Source organism: Pseudoliparis swirei, chromosome 24 (assembly GCF_029220125.1).
Source record: "Pseudoliparis swirei isolate HS2019 ecotype Mariana Trench chromosome 24, NWPU_hadal_v1, whole genome shotgun sequence".
NCBI lineage: Eukaryota > Metazoa > Chordata > Actinopteri > Perciformes > Liparidae > Pseudoliparis > Pseudoliparis swirei.
In genome coordinates, this window is record NC_079411.1 from 22,356,506 (window position 1) to 22,369,847 (window position 13,342).

Sequence of the window (13,342 nt, forward strand, 5' to 3'; positions counted from 1 at the left end):
ACTTGTTATGTCTTAGTTGAACTTTTGAATATTTGTACATAGGCTGGATTTTTCAGTGAGCGAAAAGGAATGTCATGAAAAGAAAATATAAACAATTCATTTTTTTTTTTTTGGTCAGGCTCAAAATTACTATTCTAAATAACATTTGTGACGTAGATCTACAAAAAGCCTTTGGACAGTCACTCAATTCATGTTGTACATAATCTCTACATACGTCCTCCACACTTAAAGTAGTTTACAATCAGTTTATGAAACACCACGTCGGTTAGATTGCCCTACTCTGCGATCGACTGTTTCGGACATCCGCCTTTTTTCTTTCTGCGATCGATTGTTTGGCCTGGATTAAATGAGGAAGCGGACGTTCTCGGAACAGGACGCAGCTAACAAAGCCAGCTAGGACGAGCAGCCACACAACATATATCCGCTTCACCACCCGCATAGTTACACACACACACTGCAGGTTAACGTTCACGCAGCAGTGCGGGTCGCTGCCATGTTGACCGGGCCGGTTGAATTTGGAGGCTCTTCCTTCCTCCAAGGCTGACGATGTCGGCGGGACTCGCTAGTTTCACCTGAGCGGCTGCTGCTGCTTCTCGAGTTGGCTGCGGTTGGACACGAAGCTCCCGGTATGTCTTCTTCTTACCCCGCGGGTAATAGTGGCGGAAGTAACAGCAACGTCTCTCCCTGCGTCCTGCTGCCAGCGAGCCGAGTGAACTTTCCTGTCGGACCGCGTCTCGCAGGCCACAGCAGCGAGCTCTGATTTTTAAGGAGCTGCTCACCGAAAACCAAATACACACACGTCCTGTCTCCGGTTATGGTGACGACTCGTGTTGAAAGAAACTCACTCAATTAAAAGTGCATGTGAATATAACTTTGTAGAGATCATCTTGCCATTATCAACGAAATGCACTTTTATAGTCCAAGTCAATGATGCTGTTGAAAGAACTCACAGCATTGCAAAGTAAAAACAAATATTGAACTTAATATTTAACTCCTGATTGACACCAGCAGTCCTGTAAGCTTTTTCATAAATAAAAAATTTGTTGTAAAAAAAACAACGTTTACTATTGCTTTAATTCTTTTAATTTTTGCCCTATGCACATTTATAAATAATATAGAAACATTAAAGGAGAAGCACAACAATACTATCCATTGCTGAAAAGAGTCCTTTCCGGTTATAACTTTTAAGCACCTCTGGGCGCTGTGTTCAGAGGTGTGCTGTGGGGACGCCCCAAACCACAACCTCAGCCGGCTGTGTGTGAGTGTGGTTTCCACTTAATTTATGTGTTCGTATTAAGAGACGCGCATGCTTTTACTTATGTGATCTGTCAGCTCTTGTCTCTCAGCTGAATACACTCAGGCCACAGCATCTCATCATCTGTTATGACCATTAGGGGGACCAGCCGACTGTCTCTGTACTCCTTCCAAGCTTCTCAACCTTTTTTCTTCTTCTTCCTCACTCTGCACAGGGATGGCTATGCACGGCGTGTCCCAGGACCCCTCTCACGGTGCAGGGGAAGTGGGGGAGCTGTCGCACACATTATCTAAAGAGACCCTCGGTTCTCCAGATGCGTCCGAGTTGGGGAGCCCGCGGTACACGCAGCACTTTGACCTCTTCAACATGGTCGTGTCCTATAAGAGAATGGCTCTGTTTCTAGAACCAGCTGCAGATGCCGTGGAGCTGACCCGCTTCCTGCTTGGGTGTGTATACGTGTCTGTGACCTGCTTGAGCATCATGTAATATCATGGCTTTTGGCCCATATGATGTAACGGCTTTTGGCCTAGTGTAGCAGGAAGCCACGTTTACATCATCTTTTTTTATTGAATCCCTCAGATGGAAGATGCCGCTATGCTCTCTGCTCGTCTGCATGTTCCTCAACGTCTTCTTCTGCACTGTTAATGAAGGTAAGATGAGGATCTAGGCTTTAATATCTATCTTTCGCTTGATGTTTTGTAAGACGCGTGAATCATTTATCGACTTGCTGTTGTGTCTGCCTCTCTGGTGTCAGTGGGTTGGATCACAGTGAGTGTGGTGGCGGTGGCAACGCCTGCGGCCCTGGGTTACCTGCAGGACAGGTGTGGGGGCAGAGCCTCAGATTCTGAGCTCCACAGGAGGCGCTATCATGCTGTGCACCGCAGGGACCTGGAGACGGTGCATCTCACCAAACAGGAAGCCATGCTGGAAGTCAAAGACCTGTAAGACACTGCGGGGGATGGGGTTGTGTGCCGCAAGGCTAACCTATGACTACTTTCATTTCCCAGTCTATAAAATGGCAGAAATATATAAATAATAAAATAAATCTAATTGTTACATGAAATCATAACATTTTAAAACCTGAAACTTGATCATGTGATGGTGTCGATAATCAAAAGAAAATATGGCAACTATTTTGATAGACTCACTCATTTCATTAATTAGAGCTGTAATGTTCTGCATATTTGTGGTACACATGCAATGAGAGGCTGTGTGTGGATATGTTGGTGTTCTTTGGGTGTTTCTGCATCTAAATCTGTTTAACTTTTGTAAAACACTAATTAGGTACACTAATTAATCACTTTTTCTCATCAACACATAATAATGAGCATCATTAAGGCTTGACACAGTTGTTTTATTATTTTCTTACATCATAAAACATTCGTAGTCTTTAAAAAAAAAAAAATCCAAATTTTTTAACATCAGCCCATAATTATCATTTTAGTGTATGTGTGTGTGCATCTGTTTGATAACAATGGGTCCCTAATCACCCCCCACAGATGCCTTTTGCATGAGCATGTTCTCTTTGTTTTATAGCATTTAAAAAAAAGTAAATAGACTTGCTGATAGTGTCAATATCAAGCAGTTGCTGTTTTTGGAACAGGTTTACTAACGCTTGCTCGTACCCTGGTGACGTCTCTTTGTTCACGGTGTTTGTTCATGTGTTGGCTCTTTGTTGTCTTTCTTCTCACGGTGTGTTGTCCTCACCAGGTTGAAGCACGTGGATGACATGCTGTCCTCTGCCTGCCTGTCAGCAGAAACCTTCTACAAGGTCCTGTACTGGGACAACCACACCACGTCTTCAAGGTACACACACACACACACACACACGCTCACATTCACTATCACCTGTGGTTGAGTAGACGTCACTCAACAGGCGAGTAATTGATCACTATTGATGTTCTGCTCATGGACTTCTTCCTAACAGATCAGTGATTCTTTGTTTCTGAGCTGATGTCGTCAGCCACCGCACTAAAGTCGACTTGTTCGCACTAATTAATACACGTACGGAATTAGCATTTTGTGATAGCCTCAAAACCAAATGAGGTCATATTCCGTATACGCATAGTTACATTGTGAATTAAATATTTTTTGTAATTTCAGTGTTAATTAAAAGGATAGTTTGGATGGTGTGTGAGCTACTGGTCCAGAGTCAGTCAACAGGAGATGGCAGTCGGCGTGCTCTCAGTTTAGAGAAACAGACAGTAGTACTAGTACTCGTAAGTAGTATCAGATTAAGTGTATATATGCTATATTTTTAGTATTTTCTGACATGGAAATGAACTGGGAGTGAAATGTATCGATATTGTTTTTGCCAATGCAGCGTTTGGCTTTTGACGAAAGCGTTGATGCGTTTCACTGTTGGAAAGAGAGAGCAGTGGAAATATTCTCAATATCTCACAACAACCAATCCATCCCTTTTTTAAGAGCGAATACATTCCACGCCGTAACTTAATGTAACTTCGCTGTGCTGTGTGAGTGTGACCTCACCGTTCTAGTATCTCCTTCTAGGTTCTACGGAGGGATGTTAACGTTGGTGTGTCTGCTCCACATCACTCCTCTGGGCTGGCTGCTCGCTGGGCTCAACAGCGCCATCTTCCTGTGGAACAGGGACTTCTGCAGAGGTCAGACCATCCAGTCTGCGGCGAGCGAGGCTCAACACACACACACACACACACACACACACACACACACACAGAGTAAAGCTAAAGTTTCTCGTGTGGTTCCAGTGTTGTTGGACCTGAGGAAGCTGCTCCACATGGGCCAGGCCTCAGAGGGAGAGAGTGCCGAACAGGGACACGGCCACTTGTTGGACAGGACCCCCACACCGAGTCTGGAGGTGAGAGGGAGATAGTGTGTGCAGGTTTTTTTAATACTGATGGATTTAGAGGTTGCGATTTACATTAATACCAGCCGTGGCTGTAAGCTTCTTATCCACTTAATCCCCTGCTCTGAATGTATTTATCCTGTAAGAGAAATGCAAATCCATCAGATATATTATGACCACTGTGCACGATTCTGATCCTGGGACCATTAGTCCATAATTTACATTTTCATGTGTGTGTGTGTGTCTGTGTTTTGATAACAGGACCTGTCTCCTGGCAGCGTGGAGGAAGCGGAGGAGGCAGAGCCTGATTATGAATTTAAGGATGCCATTGAGGTAACTACTCTACCACATGTCCTTATCACAGTTTGTTTAATTCCCTAAATCTCTAAACCTCTTGCTTTGTCATAGCAGCTCTGATGGGGGGAGGAATGTAGGGCTTCACCCTCTTAGTCAGGGGTCCCCAAACTTTTTCCTGAGAGGGCCACATAATGTTTCCCTTGTCTGCTGGAGGGCTAGCTGAGGGGGGGGGGGGGGTACTAGTGATAAGTGAGTGTGCTCATCTGTGCGCGCTGTGAGCGCTGCACGTGCAGACAGCATTTAACGGAGCTCTTTTAATGAAGTATCGATACTTAAAATATGCTAAATCACATCGTTTTTAGCGTACGGGTACTTTGTTAGTATCGCTACACCGTGCAGCGTGACAGCAGCAGATGTAGCGGACTAACATTCAAGCTAACCTAACTTCCCAAACGCTGTGGACATCTGAACGCTGATTGGCCGAGACGCGACACGTCCCATCAAAGATGTTCTATTGCGAAGAGCACCACTTCACATTTTCTCCGCGTCTCACTGCAATCTCAACGGCAGCGGGCCAGGTGAACAAAAGAATAAATCGGAACGCGTCTCTGGTATTGTTCAGGGGGCCGGTCCAAATGTGGAGGCGGGCCGGATCCGGCCCGCGGGCCGTAGTTTGGGGACCACTGCTCTTAGTCGACGAGCTGGTTGTTTTTGGTCCGTCTACTAAAAAATATTTCCAAGAAACTCATGAGCACATATCTAGTAAAGACAAGATTGAAAGTGTTTTATTTTAATGTGATTCTGTGTCTAAAAAAACAGATCTGTCTTTTAATTCAACTCAATCAGTCGAAAAGCCCGTGTGGCAGATAAACAACATGGCATCTAATATCTCTTGTCATATTAGCCGCTGTATGATATGATTAAGGAAAAATTAAATCACAATTGATGGAGCTCGTCGTGTGTGTGTGTGTGTGTGTAACAAAATCCTCCAATCATTATGTTTGTCCTGTTTTTCCTCTGCTGTCCTCTGCAATCAGGAAGCTTCGGCGTCCCTGCAGGTAACCCCCCCCCCCTCCCTGAACACATGAACAACCACTTCATGTGCAGTGACCTTGTGCTCTAGTTCTTGCTGCTTGAGCCTGTGTCGTCACACTGATTTATCAGCAGTGTTTGTTGGTAACTTTGTTCTCATCTGTTGTTCTGCTTCCTGATGATAAGGAAACTCCTCTGGTCTTAGTGGTAAGTGGATTCATAGTCCATCCATCCGTCTGTCTGTGTGCTGTTTCCTTGGCATGGCTCGTGTCATAGAGATAGTAACTCTAGGAGTACAGGCTCATAATCGTTGTCTCCGGTAATCCCATCGTACGGAGCGCTCGTTCATTTCTAGTCTGCATGAATGTCGTTCATGAGGCGGTTTTGCATTCGTGAAATCTCAGAAAGATGGACTCATTAACGTGCTGCGGTGTTTGTGTGCTTTGATTGAACGCATGTTGTGGACAAGTGTTTTAAATATAGTAGCATATGCTTTTTATTAAATTGCAATGATGCATGAATATGGCATATTCTAGAGTTTCTGATTAGCAGACTTCACTTTTCAGTTGCAGTTTTCAAACTGTCTCTCCGGGTCGACACACAGGAAGCAGAAACAAGTTATCCTGTCCCCTAAAAGCCCGGCTTGTTTCTCGACCTCCTATAAAGTCAGAGCGGGGCTTTTCATTGGACGAGGATGGGCACCAGCCGGATAACAGCTTATTGGTTTCCAGAACGAGGAGAAGCGACATTGTTGAGTCTTATTTTGGAAGCGGTAGATGGAGGTATACGTTTTGGTTGGTGTATATAGAGCAAGGCCCTCACTATGTCAGATTCTCACTCCACAATTTATAGTGGTCAAAATAATTCTTGACGAGGACGTTATCACAATTCTTTAGAAAATGAGCAAAAGAAAAAGATAATGCTATCGGTCAAATTTAACTTCAATGTTGTTTATTGTGTATCGTCAATTTAAAAAAAAAAAAGTGAGTGTAGGGAGGTGGAGAGAGTCTGTAACCAGAACGGTACCAAAAAGGACAATTCCATCAATAGATGAAAACAACACAATGTCCTCATCAACTAAAACAAAATCACTTGTGGAGTACAGGAGACGGAGATTTACAAGATATGTATTAAGAACACAATATTTGTTCCCAGTGTAGCGGTATAAAAAATGCTTGTTTTATCTTCACTTGGTCAGCACTCGGGGGATATCGGGGTACTAAGTGTCTTCCGCTCAACTCTTTTGGGGGGTTTCAAACTCCAAAAGACACATTCCAGATCACACAGTGTCTGACCCCCATCTCCTGCTCCCTGTCCCCCAGCAGGACGACGACGGGCCTCTCGGAGCCCCCGAGTATGACACCATCTCTGAAAACGGTCCCCTGAGCCGCAACGAACCGATACGCAGCAAAGTGTCCAAGCTGACGGAGAAACTGCGTAAACGCTACCCCACCACCAGCACAGGTCAGTCCGCTCCGACTCAGCCGCCGCTTCATTTAGCTCTGTGATTTAAAGAAGGGTCTGCGTTGAGGTCTGTCTCAACCCGCTGCTCTGAGCGGCTGCGTTCCATTTAGTTTTTCTTCCACACTCCCATTCATCTCCTTGTGTTTTTTCCTCTCCAAAAGGCAACTGTTCTCACTGCAACGCCGTCTTCTCTGTGCTGAAGAAGAGGGTGAGACTGAGACCGCGCGACAACGGATATATTCGGGCATCGCATCATCATTATATTTAATTTAGTCTTCCTCGTCTGTTGTCATGAGCGTCGAGGCGATGTGCTCTTTGTCTTCCAGAGGAGCTGCAGTAACTGTGGCAACAGCTTCTGTTCCCGTTGCTGCTCCTTCAAGGTGCTGAGATCTTGCATGGGGGCCACAGGTGAGAAGACCGACTCACTTGCACATTTTATTTATTGTCTAACAAACGTTGCATCGCCTCGTCTCGGTTTCTCTTACCTAGTCGGTTGACTTCTGGTCTTCGTCCTCTCTTCTTCAGCTCCAGAGGCCCAGAGAGAGACCGTGTTTGTTTGTGCTGCCTGTAATTCTTCTCTCGTCAAGTTACAGTAAGGCGGCTCAGGGGGCCGGTCACTGTTCTCACTCCCCGAGCCCTCCACGTTGCTAAAACCCTAAAACATGCCTCGCTTTTCAAGTTAAGGCACTTATATCTGTCGAGGACCCTCCCGCCCTCCTCTCTTTTGCCTTTAGCAGTGGCTAAACTACTTGTGTTGCATATGGGACTTCTACTGTAATGTGTTTGAATAGTTCCTGTTTCAACTGTCAAATGAAGAACTGGACCTCGCGAATCAATGAAACTGACTTCAGAGCACCGCGGCCCTGAAATCCAAGGACCTGCTCCCTTTGCTGAGCAGAGGGAGGTGCACAATGTGCGTGTTCGAGCTGGTGGTGTCTGGTTTATAGGCTGCTGACGGTGTTTCATGCATCGCCTCGCCACACAAGTCAAATATGGATATTTTTCAACCCTGTGACGATGAGAGGACTAAGACCCAAAGGTTTGAATTTGGTTTGTTCAGATGAACAAAATAATGGATGCGCGACCAAATGAAGCTCTATGGCCACCAATACACTTCACCCTGTAGCTGCTCAACGATGTCGTGTGATTAGTTCTGGGTTGGTCCAAGTCATTGGGGACAATGTTTTTGTCCCCCACCAACTTGAGGAGCTCACGAGACATAAGGGGAATACATATGATATTCCATAAAACAATGGTAAAGCTAAAATGGCCTGGCCTGCAATGAATTAGTTAAGCAGCAGCCTATAGGTAAGAAAACGACCAGAGATCCCTGGAGCCGTGCTTTTCCTCTAACTGGATCCAAGTCGAACCAACTGGAAATAAAGTGGATTAAAGTTCATCAGAGCCTCACTCTCTTGCAAGCGGGACTTAAAAGAATTGACGTGAAGGCGCCGCATCCCAACATGTGGATCGAGGTGGTTGTTTTAAAACATGATTCAGACACATGATTGTAATAGTTTGCTTTGCTTTTATTGTATTTCCCATATACATGTTACTTTGTTGTTCCCCTATATTTAATTTAAATCTTCAGAAAGCAAGTCATTATTTGACCGTATGATCAAGTCTGTATATATTGCCCTTATTTTATGAATGAATTACGCCACTTTTGAAATAAACTCTTGATTGATGATTTTATCAACTTCAAAGTGATAAAAATTGTGTTTTTCATGTGAAGATGTCCGTCAGTGTTGTGATGTCTTTGCGTCAGAAGCGTGGAAACAAGTTCGGACATATTTAAAAAATGCTTGAATAAAAACAACTGGATATCAAGATTTAGATTATATTAAATATTCCTTTATTAGTCCCACAGTGGGGACACATTAGAGCATTAATAAAACACAACAATACTAATACTAAATATACAGAGGAAAGGCAGTGACCAAGGTGAATTTCCAGCAGGTTAAACCACTACTCGCAGAGTAATGTTGGAAAATAAATACCAATGAATGTTTTGCACATTTTGTTTTTAGAGTTTTCAGTTCAAAATAAACTGATGTGATTGTTTATCTTTCTGATATCCAAATTGAGATTCTACAGAGAATCATCATTCGTCTGTAGTTTCCCTCAGAACTACAGACCTGTTGGGTTTCATGGACGAAAGCTTGATTTGATTCTTCCTCCCTGCTCATCAGATTTTAGCCTAAAGAATCTCCGCCAACATCATGTGCCCATAATATTTCAGATTAATCAGAATTAAAGAAGAGGAATTTGACTGGGTGATTGGCTCATAACAATAAACAACATGACTCAAAATACATAATCATAATAAATTGCATTTAACTGTGTTAGCTTCTGGGTTCAGGTTTAAAAGGGCCATCCTTGATGTGAGTAACAACAGCACAGACAGTGAGATGGATTTAATATGACCTGAGTACTTGTGTTAGCTCCGCCCCTCGCGCTCTCCTCCCCCCGCCCCCCTCCACTCCTCCAATCTGTCCCACTAAAGTGATTTCAGCGCATGCAGGGACTCGTCCCCTCGGCGGCGGGTGGCAACATGGCGACAGAGGTAAGGCTGGCATGTTTTCTCTTTTCATTTCCCTGCTGGAGGTTTTCTTGACAAGCATTAGCATTTTAAAATAATAAAAACAGGTGCAGTTAACGAGGTCCACGAGGACGTTGTGAACGCGGTGAAGCTGCCTCGCTGAGCGGCTCACTTCAGTCGCCACTGGCGGCTACGTGTGTCCTACATTACGGTGCCGGTGGTGTGCGCGCGCTGTCATTTTTTGTGTCTCCTTAATGTTAAAACGTGTTTGCTATATTTTTTTTTTTAATGAAAAAACTACATCTGCAATTCAGCCGAGCTTCACGGGAACTGAGCTGAGGCACACACGGCGGGTCACGTCCCCCCGCGATGTTAAACTGTCTGGGTGTTTTTAGTCTGTCGGACGACCCCGTTTAATCCGGTGATTTTTGTGGACAGTAACCGCACGCGCGCGCACACACAAACACACGCGCGCGCAGACATGCGGAAGCAGAGCGTTCAGCACCATGGACAGAAGCCACGCCGCCCTGACCTTCCTCGCTGCTGTGCTTTCAGAAATGCTTTTTTTTTTTTTAAAGAAGAAGAATGGGGCTGAAACTTTTAATGTATTTATCCAACACACACCTCCGATGCAATCAACATTCCCCAATACAACCACCTTGTGTTACAAGAGGTCGCATGGCCTATAATCAGTCTGCCTCATCTGGTTGCAGCTTATCGATCTGTTGTGAGCTGTAATGAAATGTTGTCCCTTCTTCAGCGAGCTTCGCCCCCCGTAAGATCCCCGAGGAAGAGGAGGATCGTGTGTCCGGTGCTGGGCTCCGCTCCAACAGACGACCGGGCAGAACACTGAGCCGCGGACCGATCGATCGCGTCTCATCTGCTTCTCCTCTATCATCCTACACACACCGCTCACTTCATGTGTCTGTGTGCGTTTCATCCTCCTCAGTTCCACAACCTGCAGGAGTTGAAGCACAGCGCATCTCTGGCGAATAAAGTCTTCATCCAGAGGGACTACAGCGAAGGAACCACCTGCAGGTTTCAGACCAATTTCCCCTCTGAGCTGGAGAGCAGGGTGAGCAGACCATTAAGCGTATTTATTTATTAGTGCCACCAACTGTGTTGTGTTAAACTGACATAGAGAGGTTTTCTAATTAAATGTAAAGCCATATGTTGTAATTACTGTATCAGGGTTCGTACGGTCATGGAAAACCTGGAAAAGTCATGGAATTTTAAAATGGTCATTTCCAGGCCTGGAAAAGTCATGGGAAAAACTTAAATCATAAAAGTTTTGGAAAAGTCATGGAAATATGTTAAAATCACATGTTTATTCACGCCGAGTTTGAAATAATTAATATATTTTTTCAAGAAAGACGCTCAAAATATAAGCCAGCGATAGCTCTCAATACGCAAAATGTTCTACAGTTTTCATGTTTATACCGAGATTTCAGTTTGGTCATGGAAATTTGGTCTAAAGTCATGGAAAAGTCATGGAAATCCATTGGTCAAAATGTGTAAGAACCCTGCTGTATGTAATCATGTTTATATTTAATCAGTATTCAGCCTCATATAAACATTTCTGAGACTATTTCTTAACCCGTGGATGCCCATTACTCACCTACTCCTGTGCATTCCTAGAAACATTAGTAATTGAACATCAACACATTTAAAAAAAGGTATATCTTGGGAATACATATTCGCCAAACATATGGACATGTTACTTCTCACTTCTCCACATGTTTGATTTGTCTCTGCCCTGTAAAGATAATTCCTGTATTGTTTAGTGTGGTTAATTATAATAATTTAAAAAATTTTGGCCTTACAGAACAATGTCTATATGAATTAGATTTATCGCCTCATTGACCAAACCGCTCATGCACCTCGTGGTAAATACACACATGATATAACTGAAAGGTTCCCAGTTTGATTTTGACCGTTTGCGTCATGTCCGATCCCTCTCTTTCTCTCCCCCGTGTCGTCTCGACCTCCACTCATCCTCACCCCGCTGCTCTGCGTGCGTCTCCAGATTGAGCGGCCGCTGTTTGAGGACACTGTGAAGACGCTGAACGGCTACTACGCCGAGGCGGAGAAGATCGGAGGCCTGTCCTACCTGGAGGGGTGTCTGGCCTGCGTTACAGCATACCTCGTCTTCCTCTGCATGGAGACGCGTTACGAGAAGGTCAGACCGGGGGGGGGGGGGGTCTCACACGATGCGTTTTAACACTCTGGGATGATGATGATTAACATGGCGGGGATTCCACGGCATTCCTCATTTTACTTCCGCCTGTGTGTTAGGTGTTGAAGAAGATCGCCAAGTACATTCGGGAGCAGAATGAGAAGATCTTTGCTCCCAGAGGGCTGCTCGTCACGGATCCCATCGAAAGGGGAATGCGTGTTGTATCCTTACCCAACGCCTTTGTCGACGGAGGCGTTATCGTTATTTTGTTTTAAATCTGTCATTAACCACACTCTGCAGCGCAGTGTTGGCCTTTAACCCTCCCACCAGATCGAGATCTCCATCTATGAGGACCGGGGCTCCAGCGGTTCCAGCTCGGGCAGCAGCTCCGTGTCCGGCAGCACCGCTCGATGACTTCCCGATGGCCACGTCCCCCCCGGTCACTCGCGACAGTAATGCGACTCTCGTTCTAACACTCGGCCCGACGCCTCCGCAAAGCCGCGCTCGCACAAAGGATTCGCTGGTTCTCGACGAAGACGGGGCTCGTTGCGCCGGACGCGCCTTCGCATGCTGAAGGTGTCAACGCTTTTTAAAACACACACACACATACTGTAGTAGTTTGTTGCAACGCCCTGTGCATGGCGACAGTCGTGTTACTACTGTACGATGCAATGTCTCAGTAAAAAGCAGAAGAAGAAGAAGACTTTGTGTGATCGCACCGCTACCTTCCTTCCTGTCCTCTTTGAGGTTACCGCAGCGATGTGGGTGAGAGAAGCGTGTAAGGAAGTGAGAAAAAGGAGGTAGGAGGTGTTGTAGACCACAAGCCTCACCGAAACCTCATACCTCAGCCCCCACAGCCGCACCACACCGGACCAAACTGGACTGAATGTCAGATGTACGGAAGAGGGAGAAGCATTTGAAGGCATCGCAACGTTTCAGCAAACCTGTATAGAGGAACCTGTTCCACCTCTGATGTAACGCGTGCCGTCTGCTAGCAGATGAATGTCGTTCAGCCCCACTGTTTATTTGATGTAGATCTTCCATTTTTGTCACATGAAGCCTATTTTTTGTTTTCTTTGTTAGACACACAAACGTATGTAAGTTCTAACCTCTTGGTTTTTAATGAGCGAGATCAACTATTCCTAAATTTTTGATTATGCAAATGACAAACTGTGCATTGAATGCATTAGTACGGAGGCAAAGGACGGGTCCAAAAGTCTTCCTGAATCTTCTCCGTGGTGTTTTTAAAACACACCAACCCTTCCTTGATTTCCGAGTAAGCTTCCAAAGAACAATAACTGGCTCACGATTGTGAATGTGTCTTTTTATTTCGGTGACATTTTGTGCAACACTTTCGTACTGCTTGTTGTTTGATACACGTGGCAAGGAGGTGTAAATATGACTGCCGTCAAATAAATACTGTTTCATCGCAGCTGCTCGGCTCATATTTCTGTGATTAAACTGTAAATCTACAAAACAGTACATTGGCTATGGCAGACATTTTGAAACATGAGGACAGGGAGAGGGGGGGAGGTATGGTGACCTTAATAATGACCTTTGTCCATGCAGGTGTGACAGTAAGCCATATGGCCCTCACCCAGCATGCACTGTGGCAAGGCTCGGGCAACAGGAGTCAGACAGCTCTGATGGACCCGCTGTGTGCCACCTGTCCACAGGGCTCTGATGTTTTGAAGACAGGCAAGCGTGACATTTCCATCAGCACCCCCCCCCCCCAACGAAATTTTCGGA

At 45.1% G+C, this 13,342-nt stretch overlaps 2 protein-coding genes across 7 annotated transcripts; both read left to right on the forward strand.

Moving 5' to 3' along the window:
* Positions 1 to 345: 345 nt before the first annotated feature.
* Positions 346 to 8,581, forward strand: zfyve27 (zinc finger, FYVE domain containing 27). 6 transcript variants are annotated; one of them, XM_056408327.1, is made up of 14 exons: positions 346 to 626; positions 1,470 to 1,701; positions 1,835 to 1,905; positions 2,010 to 2,196; positions 2,966 to 3,061; positions 3,767 to 3,879; positions 3,985 to 4,094; positions 4,344 to 4,415; positions 5,417 to 5,437; positions 5,598 to 5,618; positions 6,734 to 6,875; positions 7,037 to 7,083; positions 7,202 to 7,283; positions 7,401 to 8,581. In XM_056408327.1, exons 2-14 carry the CDS (start codon positions 1,472 to 1,474, stop codon positions 7,469 to 7,471), a joined length of 1,263 nt encoding a protein of 420 aa, XP_056264302.1. In that variant the 5' UTR covers positions 346 to 626; positions 1,470 to 1,471; the 3' UTR covers positions 7,472 to 8,581. The 6 variants fall into 6 exon arrangements, with proteins under 6 accessions (XP_056264302.1, XP_056264303.1, XP_056264304.1 ...); XM_056408328.1 differs by having other exon boundaries at positions 6,737 to 6,875; XM_056408329.1 differs by lacking the exon at positions 5,598 to 5,618.
* Positions 8,582 to 8,700: 119 nt separating this feature from the next.
* golga7ba (golgin A7 family, member Ba) lies at positions 8,701 to 13,025 on the forward strand. The gene is made up of 5 exons (XM_056408335.1): positions 8,701 to 9,441; positions 10,367 to 10,492; positions 11,444 to 11,596; positions 11,713 to 11,814; positions 11,924 to 13,025. The coding sequence occupies exons 1-5, from the start codon at positions 9,394 to 9,396 to the stop codon at positions 12,005 to 12,007; spliced, it is 513 nt and encodes a 170-aa protein (XP_056264310.1). The 5' UTR covers positions 8,701 to 9,393; the 3' UTR covers positions 12,008 to 13,025.
* Positions 13,026 to 13,342: the final 317 nt, after the last annotated feature.